The sequence below is a fragment of the Anoplophora glabripennis genome, unplaced genomic scaffold (genome assembly GCF_000390285.2).
Source record: "Anoplophora glabripennis isolate ALB-LARVAE unplaced genomic scaffold, Agla_2.0 scaffold513, whole genome shotgun sequence".
In the NCBI taxonomy this organism is placed as follows: Eukaryota; Metazoa; Arthropoda; class Insecta; order Coleoptera; family Cerambycidae; genus Anoplophora; species Anoplophora glabripennis.
Window position 1 is genome coordinate 131,480 of NW_019416672.1, and position 20,010 is coordinate 151,489.

At 32.7% G+C, this 20,010-nt stretch overlaps 2 protein-coding genes across 2 annotated transcripts; both read left to right on the top strand.

Moving 5' to 3' along the window:
- Positions 1–962: 962 nt before the first annotated feature.
- Positions 963–11,833, top strand: LOC108910037 (zinc finger Y-chromosomal protein-like). Its single transcript, XM_018714528.1, has 2 exons — positions 963–1,107; positions 10,528–11,833. Exon 2 carries the CDS (start codon positions 10,564–10,566, stop codon positions 11,518–11,520), a length of 957 nt encoding a protein of 318 aa, XP_018570044.1. The 5' UTR covers positions 963–1,107; positions 10,528–10,563; the 3' UTR covers positions 11,521–11,833.
- Positions 11,834–18,323: 6,490 nt separating this feature from the next.
- Positions 18,324–19,265, top strand: LOC108910030 (zinc finger Y-chromosomal protein). Its single transcript, XM_018714523.1, has one exon. It carries the CDS (start codon positions 18,324–18,326, stop codon positions 19,263–19,265), a length of 942 nt encoding a protein of 313 aa, XP_018570039.1.
- The last annotated feature ends 745 nt before the right edge of the window (positions 19,266–20,010 follow it).

A 20,010-nucleotide genomic window follows, 5' to 3' on the forward strand; every position in this document is an offset into this window, starting at 1 on the left:
GGGGCTTGATTTTTGAAAACAGGAGAATTAGTTCATTAGAGAAAATTACGTCATTTTCTCTTGACACACAGATAATGTGATTTTTGAAATTTTCTTGTGGAATATTTTCTCTAGATATCAAGAGAAATAATTCCACAGGGTTTTGTCGGGGGAATTGGCGTTTTCTCCGAATAGTTTGAATCCAAATGTCATCTCATGCTCATGCGCGAATTGTCACTTCATTCATTCGCTGTTCGAAGGTGCGTAATCATTTGAAATTTGTAATGGATCCAAATAATTTATTATTAATTCTAAATATAATGAATAATTTGCAAGCTGCAGAAATTGTAAACCATCCGCGACAACATTAATTAAACCATTTAAAGTTTCAGCAATATCTGACCACTGTTTTTGGGCCTTTTTGTGAGTGAAAGTAGAAGAAAACTTTCATTTTAAAAAGTTCTTCGTTGTTTCTAAGCATATTAATTTCTTTTTTGCGCTTTCGACGTGAACGAACGCTTCATCATAATTATAATATTTAAATTTTTTGTATTTTCAAATATACTTCTATTCAAATTGAAGTTATATTAAATTACTACGAATATCATGGAGATGTCTAGTCTCCCTGACGAATATAATGTCATTTACAAAACAAACTTCAAAATCAAATCAAGTGACTAAACATCAGGTTCGCCAATAATGGCACTGAAATATTGAAGAAAACTCTGCCCGCTGATTGGTCAGTTGCAAATATATCCGCGACATACGGCATAAATTAAATTCTCTAGAGAATTGGATTCCTTCAGCGTTCAAAAATAAGTATTTAAGTTTTTAAGAGAAATTTGTCAGGTGAATTTTTTCTCTGGAGAATCAGTTCTCCTGTTTTCAAAAATCAAGGCCCAGAATAAGAAAATAAAGATGACATTGTCCATGGGATTTAAGCAAAGGTCAAAAATAAGGAAGAAGAAGAAGAACCGCTTAAGACAACAAACTCGAACGTAACCAAAACTTCAGATTCCTTTCTACTTTCCAGTTCCATTTTCCAATATGGTTTGTGTTTGTTAATTTATATTGCCGTGTTTTATTTAGAAAAGTGATCTGGAAATATTTATTATCCCAAAATATTTGGTAAGTAAAATGTCCAGTACCTACATACTTTCTGCTGTAATACTTGCTTCCGGCATGTTAAAAGTAGTAAATCTTGATGGTTTTGGCGGTTAGCGTTTTATAACTATAAATTATCACGAAAAAACTGTGTATTATGTACATTTAAGGTTATTTTAACCTAATATGTTGGAATTTATTTTGCTATCAAAGTCTCCTATGCAAGAAGAAAAAACTGCACCATTCAACACCTAAACAAAGGAAAAAGATATCGAAATGAAATTTTGTTGCACATGAATGTATGAACAATATATATGAATTTTTGGATATTGAACATGATAAAGTCTCAGCTATCACGGCTCAAACCAATGCCTTAGGTATAAAGTATCTTAGTTATGTTTTCTGGCACTTTTTATTCTTAATTCCTTATATCTCAAAAACGAAGGCTTCGCAAGTAAATGTTTGCACGAGAAAATATTTTGTACCTAACTTGTACATGGAAAATTCTCGCTTATTTTTAACATCTAGTGTCAGATCGTCTGTGTGACTGTGTGTATATTAAGTTTATCGTTTATCCAATCGGCCACATTATTATTCCTCTATATATGAGGTACCAAGTAGAGTCATAGGCAATGAACAGATTAAAATTATTATTGTTTTTAGTATGACTAGTTTTTGTGAAGTTGTAAATTGGAAGATGAATTACATTTAATTAAGTTTTCATTAAATTTAATATGTTTTGTCAGTGCTTGATATTATAAATGGTCTTTTTAATTGCTTCTGTTACAAAATTCAGTATATTTCCTCTAGAAGTGGAATATCTTTGTTAATTCCTTCTTCGTACATACCTATATTTATATTAGGTACTTGTTCAGAAATGTAGTCTTCACGTGCCTCTGTTTGTTCTTCGTCATTACAACTAGTTCCTGGGTTATTGTCGCCTTTATGAATTTGATAATGCCATGTTTTAATATAATGCAGTTATACTTAGCATGTTTCCTAAAAGTATTGAGATTTTTCTTATTAAACAATAATTTTATTAAATAACTGTTTCTGCGAGCAAAAAAATTTTAGAAGGATTTTTTTTTTCATAAACTAAAAAAATCGGAATCTGATATAATACCTTAATTTTTTGTTGAATAGTAAGTGTAAGTACGTTATTTACAGTTACACTAAAATTTTCCACTAAAAATTTAATACACTTTCATGTTACTAAAAAGCTATGCAAGTGATTCGAATAGATTTAATTTTAACTTGTTTTGCAGAAAATTTACTTAAAAGATGTACCTAAATCCATTATTAATTGATGCCAAGGCTTGATTATACTCAGTTATGCTCGAAATCCACATAAATTTGAATTGAATTGAATTTTACATTTCACAAAAGATTTAAGAATATATGATATATAAACTAAAAACTAACAGTGGTCCAAGTACGGAACTATTAAATAAATAGGATGTCATATGTTTAAGTGACAATTCATCAAAAACATAATATTTCAATGTACGACAAACTAATTCATAAGTCAAATGCTTTAGAGAAGTCTAACAAAAGCAGCACCCAATCTCTGCCACAGTCATGGCTACGAATAATACCATCAGTAACTTTGGCCAGTGCTACAAAAGTACCAAATCCCTTTCGAAATCCACATTGACAATCTGGTAAATTATATTGCTATTAATATGTTGTACATTTGAAAATAAAGGATTTCAAAATTTTTTTAAACGGCAGGGAGAATACTTATAATCCTTAAAGAATAAGTAGCCTATAGAAATCTTTCACGAATCAGGAAAATAACCAATTTTAATGTAACAGTTGATAATATGCATAATACGCACTATCGATACAATACCAACGTAAGTAAAAAATTGTGGCTTTACGAGAAAATTGCTGTTAAAGTTTTTGATCGATGAAAATACCACTGTTTATTTGTAAATAATGCAGATATCTTTTTAATATTTGTAAATAATTTTGATTATAGTATATTCATAAACATCGTGCAATTTTTATGCATATTGAAATATTTAAAAGTGTTATACAGAAAAAATTAAACTTGTTTTGAGTTACGTTAGTATACTTCATTTAATTCTTACGCCTTAGAAATAAAATAATATTACAATTTGACTTTGTTTTCAAATTAAATAAAAATTTATGTTAAATACTACTGATTTATTCAAAATTATTAAATACAATATTGAAAAAAACACTATTTTAGTTTTCATATGGCAGATTTTCATAAAATGTGTGATAAGGAGTTTTAATCACTTTGCTGTTGCATAAAAATATCATACCTTCCTTTTTGTTTTTCTGTATTATTAAAATGAGGGCTAATAAATAAAACTAGAGACATCTGTTCAGCTCGGCGTTTATTGAAGAAGTGCCTTTTAGATGGGTTTATGATACATATTTCTACAGTTATTAATGTACCTCTATGAGAAAAGCATGGACCAAGCCCCGTCTTAATAAATACACAGAAAGATAAACTAAATACACTTAGATTGGTCCTATGAGTTTTATTTTTGGTAACTGTATATTTCTCATATACATGTATTTTGGGAATTTCTTTGTAGGTTTTTATTGGGATAATTTTCAATTTGTATGCTTTCTGGTGCTTCTTTGTCCTCGTACATCAATTTGAAAATAATCTACGTTGTCATAATTATACTTGTAAAAGGTAGAAAAAGGATAATTTTTAGTAAAATATAAAACCTTCGTTAATTTTTACACTATAATTTCTGCTTATATCACTGGATAGTGCTGTAAAATAAAAAAAGTCAAAAGTGTCCAATTAAAAAACTCTGTAGGGACTACCTGTTTTCTTTGCCAAGCATGTCACAGGAATCCATTGTGATGGCACTCTTTAAAACTTTTTTTTTTCGCGTTCTCCTTAGGAGTGCATACCATCACCCTCAGTTTGCGTATGGCCTGTTATTAAAAATTCATGGGCAGCAAGAAATTTATTTTTATTCTGCCCTGTGCAATTATTAGAATAAAAAGATACAGTTTTGCCAACACAAAATTGTTGTAAAAATTTTAAACCGCAAGTACCAATTTCATTTGCCCCCCTTTTCGCACAACTTTCGCTCCAAACATTGCAGTATCCTTGTTTTTCTATTGCGTCAAATATACTGAAGTTGTCAGTAAATTTACTTTTATAATAAAACTAGGAATTTTTGCGACAAGGAGTAGGAAGCACGGCTAAATCGTAAATAGCTACCATCTTATTTTCAGTTTCCGTCGCCTCTTGAATACCTGTTACTTTTTCTTTTCTGGACATATTTTTTCCCTAATGTGATTTTTATTTGCTTCCTCCATGGCCTGTTTTTCTTCTTCATTTGAGTTGTAAGTTGTCAGTCTTTCTTGGCGTGTCTTAATGTTATAAAAACAGATATATCTCAGCAAAAAACGAAATCTTTGTATAAATGTAAGGTGAAATCGTCGATTTCAGTACCATCAGTTTTCCAGAGAAAGTCCATGCTTAGGTGGTTTGCTTTCCTAACTCCTGCAAGATATGGTAGACCAATGAGCACTTTTATTTCCACAAAGTTTGCAGGATTTGCATCTCAATCGCTATACAAATTTTCTTTTTCGTACTCAATTTTTTTATTAGTCCATTCAACAATCATATTCCTCATTTCTGAATCTAATAAACATATTTCACTTGTGGAAGTCTTTTCTTTAACATAAGGGGTAGTAGCTCTTGGCAGTACTAGAACCAAATTTTCCTGACGTTTTGTCACATTTTTTGGTGGCATGTGTTTGAGCCATTTTGAACGATGGCCGAAGGATTATAGGGCTTGATGCCCAGTGAGACTTTTGATCTACATATTGAGAACTATCAATCTGCAAAATTTCAAGGAAATTAACCATAAGTCATTTTCCATAAGAAAAGTGTGGGGGTCCTTTGGAGTTTTGTGGATAATTTATCAGCTTTGTGTTCTTGATGTGTCCATAATAAAACACAGTTCCGATAATAAAATGTATCGTTTTATTACAGATTCTTAACAATTTTCAGTTTTTCCTTTGGTAGCTTTGACTGAACTAAATTTCTATTAGTATATTTTAAAGTATAATAAATTTTTAATCTGGTGTATAACGACAAAAAGAAATCATTAGGGAAACTTTGACATGGATGGGAATTGTCTATTGTTTTTAAGTTATTTTTTATATTTACACCAACATTTCTTTCTATGGCATATTTTTCAAATGTGTTAGAAAAAACTTTTTCTAGTTTAAAAGTGTAATGAATAAAATTTTCGGGGAGCATTAAGAGATTTACGAATGTGTCCTTCTCTTTGTTTTCATATGCTTTAAAGAAGTTAAAAAAAACATCGTCCGATAATTACAAATGTTGTTTTGAATATTCTGTGTAGGTGTCTGATTTCTAGCATTCCCACCTTGTTGTCACAAAGTACCAAATAATTTTTCTAAAGCATCTTGATTCAACTTTCTAGTATATTGTATTATATTTATTTTTACGTTATCGTATAAGGCCATTAATGATTTTATAGATAATTTCCAACCGTTCAAAAATTTTACTGATGAAGTTACGTCTTTATTATTTTCATTTTTTACTCTTACACTTGAAAATTTATTAAACATTTCATTTAAAAAATTTATTTGCTTTTCACTCCCTGTAAATGGTTTATTAAATTCTTTGGAATTGTGAATGTTACTACCAACTATTCATATTATGTGTTCAGTGCTGCAGCAAACGTAGTCCTAAATACTTAAGCTGCCAACTTTACTTTCATTTTTTTTTAAATCCATAGGGATACATATGATCATCCGTTAATTTGGGAGCAAGTCTTAAATATAATGTTTTGATCTTTATTATAAAAATGTATGATGTGATTGTTTTTCAGCAGCAGGATCGTCAAATACAAATTTATATTTAAATAAAAAATAAATTATTTCTTGTAGATTCTAACAAATGAGGAACATCAAAAAAATAAAATATTTTCTCTTCATTCACAAGAAAATAAGGTTTTTCTGGGTATACATGTTGCTTTCTAACAAACCGAACAAAGTTTGGTCCCTGATCTGACACAACAGCTGGAACTTTTATATTTATATTTTGCAGTCTACAAATTGCCTCATTTAATGTTTTCGAAATTTCATCGGAACCAATAGTGTCAACAAAAAAATACAACAGTAGTTGTTTGTACTTGCAAAAATCCTCCTTAACATAATTACCAGTACGCTCTTTGCTGGCTGAAACTTTTTTCTGAAAATGTTTCCTGAAAACCTAAGATTCAATCTTTTTTCTATTATAAAAAAGAATTTTTTTATAGACATTTCGTCTATACATAACGTTACGTTCCATATCACTCATATTATTGATTCGTGATTCGGCTACTGAAAACTTAAAGTTATTAAATCCAGGTGGGACGTCCCAATTTTTGGTAATTCTATATAATGTCATTTTTGATGGCATATTCAACATTTGTGCCAAATATTTATATACATTAGGCCCCAAGAAATACTACGTCAATGCAAAATTTTTGTATTCTTGGTTGTACTGATAACACTTAGGCTCTTTCTGATGCAAATTTAAACAAGTTTCAATGAAAGTCGTTCGGCCTTCATTGAAGTTTTCCCTGAAGTAGGCTATTATGTCTTCTTCGTTTTACTGGCGGAGACTGTTCCTTGGATTTTCTTTCTGAAGACAGTTTCTTAATTTTCTATCTTAATTCTTGTTTTCTTGGACTGTTCCAAGATAATCATTGGGGAGTTTGAGTTGAGGCTAATTTCATTTTTATCTACCCACTGTCCCATATGTATGAGTTATGCAGTTCTAATTATTTCTAAAAATGTTGAATAATCGAATATTACTTCAATTATAATAATTTGTTATTGCTGTGAGAAAAGAAAATATAGTTTTCCAAAAATTCATGTTATAGGTACTATATTGTTTTAATACATCTGTATAGTATTAAAATAATAAAACCAAGTAAAAGTTGTATTAGAAGCTGTTAGTAGCGAGATGTAGAAACCAAAAACCTAGTCGCAATTGACCGGTAGAAGTCATTCTTTAAATTTTAAGAATTTGTCAATAAAATAAATTCTCTAAGGGTGTGTTTATGTTGGGACTGTGATAAATGATAAGAGCAACACTCTTATTGGGTCTTAAGAAACAAAATAATGAAATCATCTCTTGCTTTGCTAGTATCGCTGCTATTATCCCCTATCACAGCTCCAACATAAATGGACCATAAAATGAAATATTTACTTAAGTAGAATCGACCATTAAAATTAAACAGGAGAGAAAGTTCCTTTGAACTCCGGTATTGTAAGTTTATTTGCTTCTCCTACATTTTAAAATAATATTAATACCGGAATATGAAAATTTAGAGTTATGTTTTAATACCCTAAAGCCTACCTTCCTTGGTTGTCAATTACCATTTGAGGCATTAATTTGGTTCTTGAACTCATAGTATTGTTTATAACCAAATAAACAAAATATTTTAATGTTTAGAACAAACACTTCTCTAAGCTACAGGCAAATCAACATAAGTAAGTTCAGTAATGGAACTAATGGATAGTCTTGCAATGCAATACTACTACAATTTAAAATATGGCATTCTGTTCACTGCTAACTTCAAAATATGTCTAATACTATATTAATGCAACGCAAAATATGTTATTATTGCATTAACTGTTTTTATGTTTACATGAAGAAGTAAACTAACACAATGTACTATAGTATAGTTGAATGTTATGTACTTATTACATCTATTTTGAGCCTTAACACAAAATCAAGATTTTTTGAGTTACGAAGGTATTGTATTGATAGTGCGATATATTTGTATTTTAATAAAGCAAATGATAAATTATTATCGATACATGAATTCTTTCTGCAAGTAATTAAAAAACAATTAACTTCAGACAATGTTGTAAATTGAAAAGTGGAGCTAATGGCATGGTTTAATATATTATCATAAAAATCAACTTTTGATATACAATTAGAATGGATTTGTAAAAATAAAGAAATGTAATTCTTTGAGTCATTTGGATCTTGTAGATGTGATGGAATACTGGTCACCTTATCAAAAAATACTGTCATTAAGTGCTCTCCAGTTTTGCATGCATTGATTTCATTTGACGATTTAAATAATTTCTTTTCTCTCTTCTACTTAAAGAAAATGTGAAGCTTCTAAGCCGTTTGTGTTCAAACAGATTTTCATTTTTTTTTTGTCTGTTTCAACAATTTCACAATTTTCACTTGTGCTCGGTCAAGTACAGCTCTGTTCTATTCAAACGATGAGACAATAAACATATATCATCTACGAATCCTTAAACTTATAAACACATGTGATTCGGGTAGTCTTCTATAAGGAAAAAGATACAGGGTTGCCCAACTCATAGAGTGGTTACACTTGAGTGTGTATTTTTATGAAGTTTTGTCAGTAATTAATATGCTTAACCATTAAAAATAGCTTGTTTGCCATGACCATATTGACAAAATCAGTAACAGACTTGATAGAACCATTATTTTATTTTTTTTACATATTGTCATATCTAAATATCTTTAAAACAGCGTTAAACATTTGTGAGGGCTTCACATCCCTTTGGATGTTAAACTTACCAAGATGGAATTTTAAGGAACATATAACATCATGCTATAAAGATCCACACTTACCGTTTCCTGTTTGTTCTTACCTTTTCCTGTAATGGTGGCCAACAATCAATACTGGGAATTCTGTCAGCCTAATTCTAAGGAGTGTATGAATATGCTCCAGTTAAAAAAGCCATGTAGATGAAGCAGAGATTTTAAGCAGTTTTAGTGCCAAACGTGCTAGGATGGGATATTTTGTAGCTGGAATTCTCAAAAATACCAGTGACTGCTAAAGCCTATAGAGGGTTGGAATATTGACTTCTTGGCTTTATTTCTTTTGTTAAATTCTTCTTGAATTGCATTTTTTTTCAAGGGTGTTAGTATCGCAGTTTTATGTTTTTTATCTTGGGGTGAAAAAGGAATTGGCTGTGTAAAAGTTGTTTCTAGCCCACTAGGTACTGGCTGTGGTAAGTTTGGTGATGTTTAACAGCTGACCAATTTTCTTGTGAACAAACGAGAAGCACCCACTACTGAACTGCCACTTTGGTAAAAAATTTTAGTGATTTCTAAACGTTCAGGAAGCATGAGTAGCTGCACGATGAAGCTGCAAATTGTACTGGATATTTTCACACCTGGAGCACACAAAAAATATATTAGAAACTGGAAATTACAATTTTTAAAAGTATCACTTTTAATGAACGACACATTTATAATGAAATTGGTATGTATTCGAAAAAATAAAACCTATGTACTTTAATTTCAAGTTACAGTCGGCCCAAACAAAATAATTTTGGCAGTGCTCATTTTGCTTCAGCCGTTTATATGACTCATTTCCCATGATAAAACATTAACCTTGTATTTGATTTCCTTTTCTGGGTCTTCTACTGGGAACGTTTCATATTACTTCAGGTCTTCCTCTACTTTCTCTGGCTCATTTTGAACTTCATTTAATTCTTCGAATTTGATTTCTGAAATTCTTCTGTAATTGTACCAGTTTCTTTTGGATACATCCAGTTATCAGTTTCTTGATCATTCTATTGCTCATTATTTCCAAAATTTATCTTTCCGATACCTCATATTGTTGGTCATATTGTTTTCGCACGCCATGTTTCAATTTTGTATTTTGTTGACGTAATGGCTACAATGGAATTCTTCTTGTAAGGCAGTTTTAGCAAAATGTGGATGCTCTAGGTACATCTGTTGTTATTACATGATTTTAGATACTTAATCATTATTAAGGTAATTTAAAATAGAGAATAAACTTCAAAAAGGACCAAACACTTGCCGATATTCTAAATTTTCTCTATTAAAGCAAAAAATGCAAAGTAGAACTAACAATTTACCAGTCTCATACTTGTTTTGGCCACTGTAAGCGTCAGTGTAGAATATAGATTGATTTATGTTGAATATTTCATAAACAAGAAAGGTAACTTTTGTTCATAGGTAGATTTAAAGCGATAAAAAACTTACATGAACAAACATGATTCATTTTCTTAGAATGCTCGCAAGATGATGGCTTTTTACTATAAATACATTTTGGATAAACCATGCACTAAGTCGAATAAGGAAAGCATTTAGCGTTATTTATTATTAATGTTCTCGTGGGTCTTGATATTTTATTCTTGGGCGTTTGCTTCTTTTTTGATTAAGTTGCACAGATATATTATTATACATTTCCTTTTTTTACATAATTATTATTTTAAATTGGCCATCAACAATGCCAACATTCTTTAAAAATATTCTGAGAATATATGACGATTCAATAACTTATCCATCACTACTTGGACCATTATTTTCATCATCTTTCTCATTTGAAACTTAACACGATAATCAACCCATTTAAGTTCTAAGCTAACTTGGACGTAATTAGACATTTCTCGTTGTAGATAGCTTCATTCTGGAAAATAGATTCCCAGAGAGAAATGATTGAGCTAAATGGTTCTGAAATTGTTCAGGATTCAGTAGATATCCAGCCTGATGATGATGATCGCTCAAAACCAGATAATAGGACCAAGTCGGACAAGACATTTCAGTGTGCAAAATGCACCTACTCTGCCAAATACAAGTCTTCTTTGGTGAGCCACTTGGTGAGCCACAGAGCCCCTTCGGAAACGACAATGTACAAGTGCGAAGTTTGCCAGCACGAGACCAAAAGAAAAGCCGATCTCAGGGCCCACATGATAATCCACATGGATCCGGCAGACGTGAAGATCTTCTACTGTGCCAACTGCTCCTACTGGACGAGAAGGAAGTGCGATCTCAAACAGCACGTCATTGTTCACCAGGACTCTTCATACAAGTGCCCTCTCTGTCCCTTCACGACGAACAACAAGCTATATCTCGACAAAACGCATTCGTTACATCACAAAGATGACTCTGAGGTTACAGTATATAAATGCGAACATTGCCTGTACGAAACGAAATTCAAGCATTTGTTCAAGAGGCACGTGATCACCCACCAGGACCAGTCCACACGACAGGAGTACCAGTGCAACTGGTGCGATTTTACCACTAAGAGCAAGGTGGGTTTAAAGAGTCATATGGTGTTGGTGCACACGTGCCCGTCGGAGATTGAGATGTATCGGTGCGATATGTGCGAATTCCAATCGAAAACGAAACCCGGGGTTAGGAATCATATAAGGCTCAAGCACATGCCTGCGGAGATGAAGTATATGTGCGCCCACTGCCCCTTCAAGACTAAGGGGAGACAGTGCATAAGGAAACATTTGCTGCTGCATCGAGATCCTACAAGGGTTACAATGTACCGTTGCGAAGAATGCGATTATAAATCAATTCGCAAGGGGGACCTTAAGTCGCATATGTCAACACATAAGAAGACACAGGTTAATCAACTGGAAGTGATCTGTGTAAGTGATTGAAGTCCGTGGGTCAGTGTAACATCGGAGAAACAGAAGTTGTATTTTTTTACACAGGGAGAAATTATCAATTTCATTATGGATTATAATAGGACTTTGGCAGCAGCAAACTTAATCAGTAGGGAAACTCACTGTCAAAACTTTATATGTCGGTATATCCATTTTTGGTGGCCTTGAAATGATTGCCATGATAACTGTCCCTCATAGATGGCACAATACGGAAATTATTATGCAGTCATAATTAGTTTATTGTACTCAAACTCTGTGGTATGGGCCTACTTTGAGGATACAAAAAATTTAAATTTTGGGACATGTGCTGCCGTCCGTATTTGAAAATGTTTAGAAATGGCGGAATGTCGATTTATAGTTTCTATTTATTTGTAGCTTCAACGAACCTTTGCGTTATCAATAGGAGTTGCTCATATTAAACAATAGGGGCACTAAAACGCTTATATATACTTTAAAAACATTTATTTTATTGTTTTATTGATGTAAAACCCCATACGAGTAATTTTTTTACTTGTATTTGGCTAATTTCCTACGCAAAGACCTCGTATTCAGCAAATACGGGTATTTGATCTGGGACATTGTCGAATTTACTTCGGTTAATCATCGTATTTGGCAGATACCTGAATTTAACGTAGGAAATCTAGCTATTAATTAAATGCAATAGTGAAACATGATTTTTCAAACTAGGTACTTTAAAAAAGACTTAATTTGAAATACTTATAACTAATATTAACTGAAACACTTAAATTATTACGGTTATTAAGTAGGTACCCTAAAAACACACTTTTATTAGACAATAACCTTTTCTGGAAGGTCCTCCCAAAATTTTTTTTGGTTATCTGGCATGATGGAATCTAAAGCTTTGAACAAATTGGCGAGTTTTTCTCGTTCAAACCCATTGGGTGCCGTTTTTATGGAAGGTGTCGGCATTTCCCCAATATGTTTTTTAAGCAAAAAATCCAGTTTTTTCCATTCTTCATCGGATTTGCATTTGTAGTGAATTTCAAATTAATTTCTCTTTACCATTAATTTGGTTATTTTGGCAATATAGAACTTGATTTTGGTTTTTAATTTTACTAACCGAACTGAGATTTTTCGATAATTGAAAATCCATTCCATTTTTATTAATAAAGTTCTTAACTTCTTAACGTTCAAAACAATAATAAAATAAACCAAATAAAATATTCAAATGTATGGGTGGCTAACAAGTGTACACTGTAAACTGTAACACTTGCATATAGGTAGTGGATTTTGAGATAAGCTATGAGTCATACCAACGCAGTACACAAGTTTACGGAACTATCAAGCGAGGCGGACTTTTTCAGTTTTCACTCTACGAATCCAGTGCATTGTTGCCTGTTGCGCAATAAGTTCAGCGGCGCAATAAATTCGTTTTCCGCGCGCTGTTGGCGCTGTTACCGTTTTTAGGCAAACATTTTTTCCCAAATTGCAGGATATTTTATGAATTCAACAAAAAACTGGACATTTGCTTGTCCGGTTTACCAAATTTTTTTCAACCGGACAGGCATCAAAAAAACCGAACTGTCCGGTCGAAAACCGGACATCTGGCAACCCTAAGCATGACGGGGCTCCACCCCACAAGGCTAGAATTGTGCAGCAATACTTAGATAACACTTTCCCAGAAAAATGGATTGGGCTTAATGGACCTATTCAGTGGCCCGGCCCGGAAAGTCACCAGATCTAACACCCCTCGATTTTTTGTATGGGGGGTTTTAAAAAATAATGTTTACAAAACGCCTTTCCGAGATATTAATCATTTGAAAGAAAAATTTACAAATGCTTTTAATGAGTTAAACGGCGAATAAACGCAGCCCATAAAGAAGTCAAGCGAAGATTGGATATGTGTCTTGAAATGAAAGGTCATATAGAGAATAGATTGAAATATGAAAGCATTTGTCTCATTTTTTAATTTTATTTATTGTTATTATCACCTTTTGTTTTAACTGTATTAAAGAATTATCGAGTTTAATCCTTTTATTTATTTTTAATGACATTTATGCATTTTAAACAAGGAACATTCAATTATTTTCCAACGACTACTTGATCCTTCTACCGCTAATGTGATTTTTAGGTGGTATTTACTTTGAGACTCTTTAGAACGATATTGCTTATAACTTTTAAACGGGAAGTAATACAGAAAAAATTCTCTAAATAAAAGTTTATTAGAAAAAAGAGAGCTTTTTAACAGGAAAAAAATATGGGTATGTTTCTAGAAAAAATATAATTGATGACGTCATTTTCTGTCAAATCCCAAAGATAATACTTTCGATTGAAAATGGAGCTTACTTCATCCCATTTAACGCCACGTGTTCCAAATTTTATTTACATTTTTTGTATCCTCACAGTAGGCCCATACTATTGAGTTTGGGACACCCTGTACAATATTAAAAATCTGTTAATAGACTGCTGTAATTGCAAAGTCAGGGAGTTAAAATATGTTTAATAGTTTTTAATTTAACTGTAAAACATTTTAGAATCCGTTTGATTACTGATTAATGATTTACATTACATGATTTTGCTAATTTTAATATAGTCATTTTTATCAGTTATGGGAATTTCTCCACTTTCCATGAATGTACTTCATTTTACATACCATTGTTTTTTCTGTAGAAAAAGATGTTATAAATTAAATTACATCTCTCTACACTACATTACTAGTGTTTAAAGTAATTAACCGTAGATCACTAACCTTATTTTTCAACGTTTATTATGACCCTTCGTCGTTTGGACTAGTGTTTTATAAGAGGATTCACTGGATTCATTGAATTATATATTTTTGTGTTATTTTCAAATACAATCATTTAATAACATGTTTATACTGTTCATATTAACTAACACAAAATATTTATTACTCAAACAGATTTTTGAACGAGATCATAGATTTCATGCAGTCAACATTAAAAAAAATTATGGAAGCGAAATTTACTGCACTTTTTAGAATCCTCGTCGTCGATTCATGGTATAAAAATTATAATTTTGCTTTTAACAAAATGAACAAGTACAAATAACTGAAGGATCTAGTTACTTTGTAACTTAGTTAATAATTATTGCAAATTATATGAATGCTAAATGTATTCATGAGATGAGGTAGATTAATATAAAAATTGCAATAATCTTTATTTAACCCTTCCGCTGCGCAATTACTTCCCAGGTCCATGACCGTAGGCGGCACTTTCTGGCTTGCTGCGTAGATATACGTCCAGAGCAGCTTACGGTAATATTTACAAAACAAAAATATTATTTGTTACATAATTATTAATTTTCTTTGCATTTGACAATGTTACCTATTTCTTATAAATGTCCATAATCAAAAATGATTGTTTAAACATTATGGAATCGCGCGAAGCATTCCAAGCATAAGGCAACATTGCACTCTACGCAAATTATATCCGATCTCTTCTGATGGTCCACTGTACTGCAGTGACAACACCTACGCTTTGTGCCTTTAACAGGCAGGTGTTTATCAACATTTATGAGGCGTTTACTTAATGTTCTTCTATCAGGATTATTTCGTTTCCAATTTACGCTGTAAGCGGATCAAAGTGATTCACCCCTCATATATAGGTATTTGTTGCAGTCGGCTACTGAAACGGGACAATTCATCAATTTTCTTGATACGTCCTTTTGGGTCCTGAGAATATTAGTGGTTTCCTGAGGATTATGCATGGTGGAGACAATACAAACATATTTTTTACCTCTATCCTTCCACTTGCTCATAGCAACATCTCCAGATGCTACACCATATTCACCGATTTTCATTTTTTTTATCTTCCTTCAAATACTCTAGCCCTTTCGGTCCTGAATTATTTCGTGCCAAAGAAAAAATTTAAAATTCCGTTGAATTCTTATTTGATCCAATCAAAGGTTCAGGGACATATGCGCGAAAATGCAAAAGATCCATAATATATTTTTTTTAAGTTCCAGAGCAAAAGCTTTTGTTTTATACTAAGCCATCCATTCGTACAAGCTAGGTCTATGGCTCGAGTGAACACCCGGACAGTCCATTTACGAGAACGAATAGATGTTCGATATATAGTAATCAAGAAGTCCATTTTGTCGACACCGCCCATGATGACATTGACGAATAACTTCTGGTCGAGGACCATTTATGTACTCTTTTGATTGTTTATCCCACCTTTTAGGTCTGTGGTACCGATACTCATGTAATTAGAAGCCATAATCACTGGCTTATTGTCGAACTGTTTCAAAAGACCTCCAAAAGGAGGGATTTTGAAACATTCCATTCGCACAGTGCCAGCGGCATAAATGTGTTTGTGTCTCAAATACTAAAGAAGATTATAATTTGAGAAAAAGTTACCAAAACATAACTGCACATTTTTTTCCTTAATACGTTCCGAAAGTTTCAGTACAACGGAAGCTCCCAAACCAAAAACTTTCTGCTGATCAGGATTTAGTTCTGTCGTTAATCCTTGATATATTATAATGCTGCTTGTGCCATATAAAGCAAATATTTTATTCCCCACGGACTAAGCTTCCCTTAGACATATTGCTTTATATTTATTTGACCTTTGAAGGGTACCATTTGCTAGTCGACGCACATGTTTTCTCAAGGCAGTTTCAATATACAGCTTCGAAGGATATCATACAGTGGAAGTATTTTCCACAATCTATCTGTATTGTCAGGTGGTTTCTCCAGTATATTCACAAAATATAGATGTTTTCACAGTTTGAAAAATCTATCTTGAGGCGTAGCATCGGCAACCATAGGAAAGCATATTTTTTTTCCCAATAACAGCAAACTTGAGGATAATTTAGGTTTCCCATAAGAATATGTAATGCTACAAAAGTTTCTAACTCAACTTGATGCGTAGGTACGAATTTGGCATGCTGCTGTGCGGCATAAAGACTGGTATTTTCGACCATAAGGGTAAAGAGATCCATATTTTCTAAATCCATTTTGCAAAATTTAATGACTTATTCTCTCTTCAAGTCTTTTTTTGTTGTAATGGACAAAAATATATATATTTTTTTAATTGGGTTGTAATAATTTCTATTCTCCACTGTTGGACATCTGGTTCTTTCCACCTAGCTTTTAGCGTTTGGAATACTGCAACATCCATTGGTTGTATTTTATGAGTAGAATTGGAAAATAATGCAACAATAATGATTTTGTGGTGCTCAAACTGACTTACATGTGAGATGAGAAGGGTTCTTACCCACCCGAAGTTTATACCCCCAATGTAAGGGCTTTCCACGTATAAATTGTTTAGTGGGGTGACCTTCATAATATGGAATCATGGCTTCATCTACGCAGTAATTTTCTTCAACAGGAGAAAATAATGTAAATCGTTCATTCAGTGCATTGAACAGAGGCCTTACTTTAGCAAACTTATCGTTTACGTTCAAAGAATTATTATCGTAATAATGTATGTGAACCGATCACGAGAAATTGCAGATTGAATCAAATTATTATGACAGTCCTCAGCTGTCTCCTAATACATATATCGTTTTGGCACCCTAACATAACCACTAACTATCAACACGCCAATAAACCACTGAATTTCTTCTAAAATTATATCCGCAGAACGATTATTATTATAGACAATAGTTGTTGATGTGGTGATGTAAAAGCTTCAAAACATCTTGATCCAAGAAAAGTTTGAATAACTCCAAAGGAGTGTTACAATATTTAGGTCCTCGAATCTAGAAAAATCATTGAGTCCAGGATTTTCCTCGCATATGAAAGATTTGGTTGCAGTTGCATTTTGTGTTGTATTCAAGGGTTGATTTGAGACATGTATTGATTTCCCACATAATATTGAAAGTGGTTTGTCATCCTCAGTATCCATACCTGATTCAGCATTTTCATCTGCATTGGAGCACATAATTTCTGCAGGTGCCAGAAGTTGACTTCCCGGAAATTTGGCGAGATCCATAAAGTCCTCATCACCTGAATTTTCATCCGTATGATCTTCATTAGCATTTTCAGGTGGAAAAATAACGATGTCTATAGGGCTGTGATCATCCTCCTCGATATTCAAAGAGAGCTTCAATCAACAGCTCATTTAAGGTCAACGGTTTCTTTCAGTAGTTCCGGTCGCTAGAAGAAACAAATAATATTAAAATATTCACTACCTTTTGGATACCCGTGTTGATCTTCTTTTTAAAAAGACAGTAATATAAATAGTATCACAGATAACATATAAACATTTCTAAGGTCATGGTGATACATCATAACCTTAAAATAAGTATCACTAATGACAATAAACACATTTGTCAAACAGAAATTTTAATGTAATATGCGGTTACTTACCTTCACTTATCTATAGTACAGCCGCTAATTAGACACTAAAAAAAATATCGATTAACATAAAAAAAATACCAGCGGTTTTGAAAATTGATGCTTTTAAAGTGTTTTTACAACTATCATAAATCTGAATAGTATTGATCAGTTACATCTAGTGAACAGAAGCTGCACCGGAAATTCTGTAGCTCTGTTTACTGGCCTTTTAAAGGGACTGTAGTAATATCTGGGTTAAGTAATATTTACACTAAATAGAAGCGAACTAAACACCTTAGATCGTTCTGTCAAAAATGCTGTAATTATGGTTTGCTTCTAAGTATTTCAAATACATTTACTAACTTGATTAACAAATTTAAAAATCAGTATCCGCTTATGGTCCAAACTAACAAAGTAACAATGGTTCTGGAACACGAATATCAACCGGCTTAAACTCTAAGCTAACTTGGACGTAATTAGACATTTCTGGTTGTAGATAACTTCATTCTGAAAAATAGATTCCTAGAGAAAAATTATGGAGCCAAATGATGCAAAAATTGTTCAGGAACCCGTAGATATGCAGCCTGGACCGAAGGGCAATCAATCAAAACGAGATAATAAATCCAAGTCGGGCAAAACATTCCAGTGTGCAAAATGCACCTACTCGGCCAAATACAAATCTGCTTTGGTGAGCCACATGATGAGCCATAGAGCCCCTTCCGAGACGACAATGTACAAGTGTGAAGTTTGCCAGCACGAGACGAAAAGAAAAGCCGACCTCAGGGCCCACATGATAATCCACATGGACCCGACAGATGTGAAGCTCTTCTACTGCGCGAACTGCTCGTACTGGACGAGAAGGAAGTGCGATCTCAAACATCACGTCGTGGTTCACCAGACTTCTTCGTACAAGTGCCCGCACTGTCCTTTCAGGACGCACCAGAAACATTATCTCGACAAAGTACATTCCTTATATCACAAAGACGAGTCCGAGGTTACAGTATATAAATGCAAACATTGCCTGTACGAAACGAGATTCAAGCAATTTTTGAATAGGCACGTGATTACTCACCAGGACCAGTCCACGCGACAGAAGTACAAGTGCAACTGGTGTGATTTAACCACTACGGGCAAGATGGCTTTAAAGAGTCATATGCTGTTGGTGCACACGTGCCCGTCGGAGATTGAGATGTATCGATGCGATATGTGCGAATTCCAATCGAAAACGAAAGCGGGGGTTAAGAATCATATAAGGTTCAAGCACATGCCTGCGGAGGTGAAGTATATGTGCGCCCACTGTCCATTTAAGGCTAAGCACAGGAATTATATACAGAAACATTTGAAACTGCATCAGGATCCTTCGAGAGTTAAAATGTATCATTGTGAGAAATGCGACTATAAATCGATCCACAAGAGAAACCTTCAATCACATATGTTTACTCACAGGAAGAGAAAAAAGATAAACAACAGAAAATAATCTGTACAGCCCACTGGATGAAGTTGGTGGGTCAGTCTTGGAGAAATAAATTTTGTTTTTTTTTTTGACACTATAACGACAAAGTTCCAGCGATAATATTGTTTATTTCATTTTATTATGGGTAGTAGGACTTTAGCACCAGTAAACTTAATAGTTAGTAGGGGAACTCACTGTCAACTATTAGATGTTGATTGTTGATTTTTGGTTTTGGTGGCCTTGAAATGACTACCATGTTTTCTAAGGAGGTTACTAGTGTTACTCAAAGATGGCGCAATATGAAAATTGTTTCGTAGTCGTAATTAGTTACACAATTGGTTGATAGACTAATGTGATTGCGAAATTAATTTATTGTAAGACAAAATAAGAAAGATAAAATACATTTAATAGTTTTTAATTTAATTGCAAAATTTTTTAAATTCCATTTGAATTCCTGGAGTAATTTAACTAGTTTGAATTGTATATGAACAAGCACAAAATTACTTCATAACAGTTAACAATTATTGCGAACAATATGAATGTTAAATGAGCAGTTTATATAATTATCAAAATTCAATCCTTGTGTCTTATTAAGCGTCGATTATACTAAATTTTTTTTATAAATCTGTATTGTAAATGTAATTTCATGATTCTAGTTCCAGTTTATCCATGATGTCAACTTTATTTAAACTTAACTGTTAATTAGTTTAAGTTAGGAATTTGCCTAATAAGCTTTATTTTTCTGAGCAATGGGAGCAATTTAATTTTA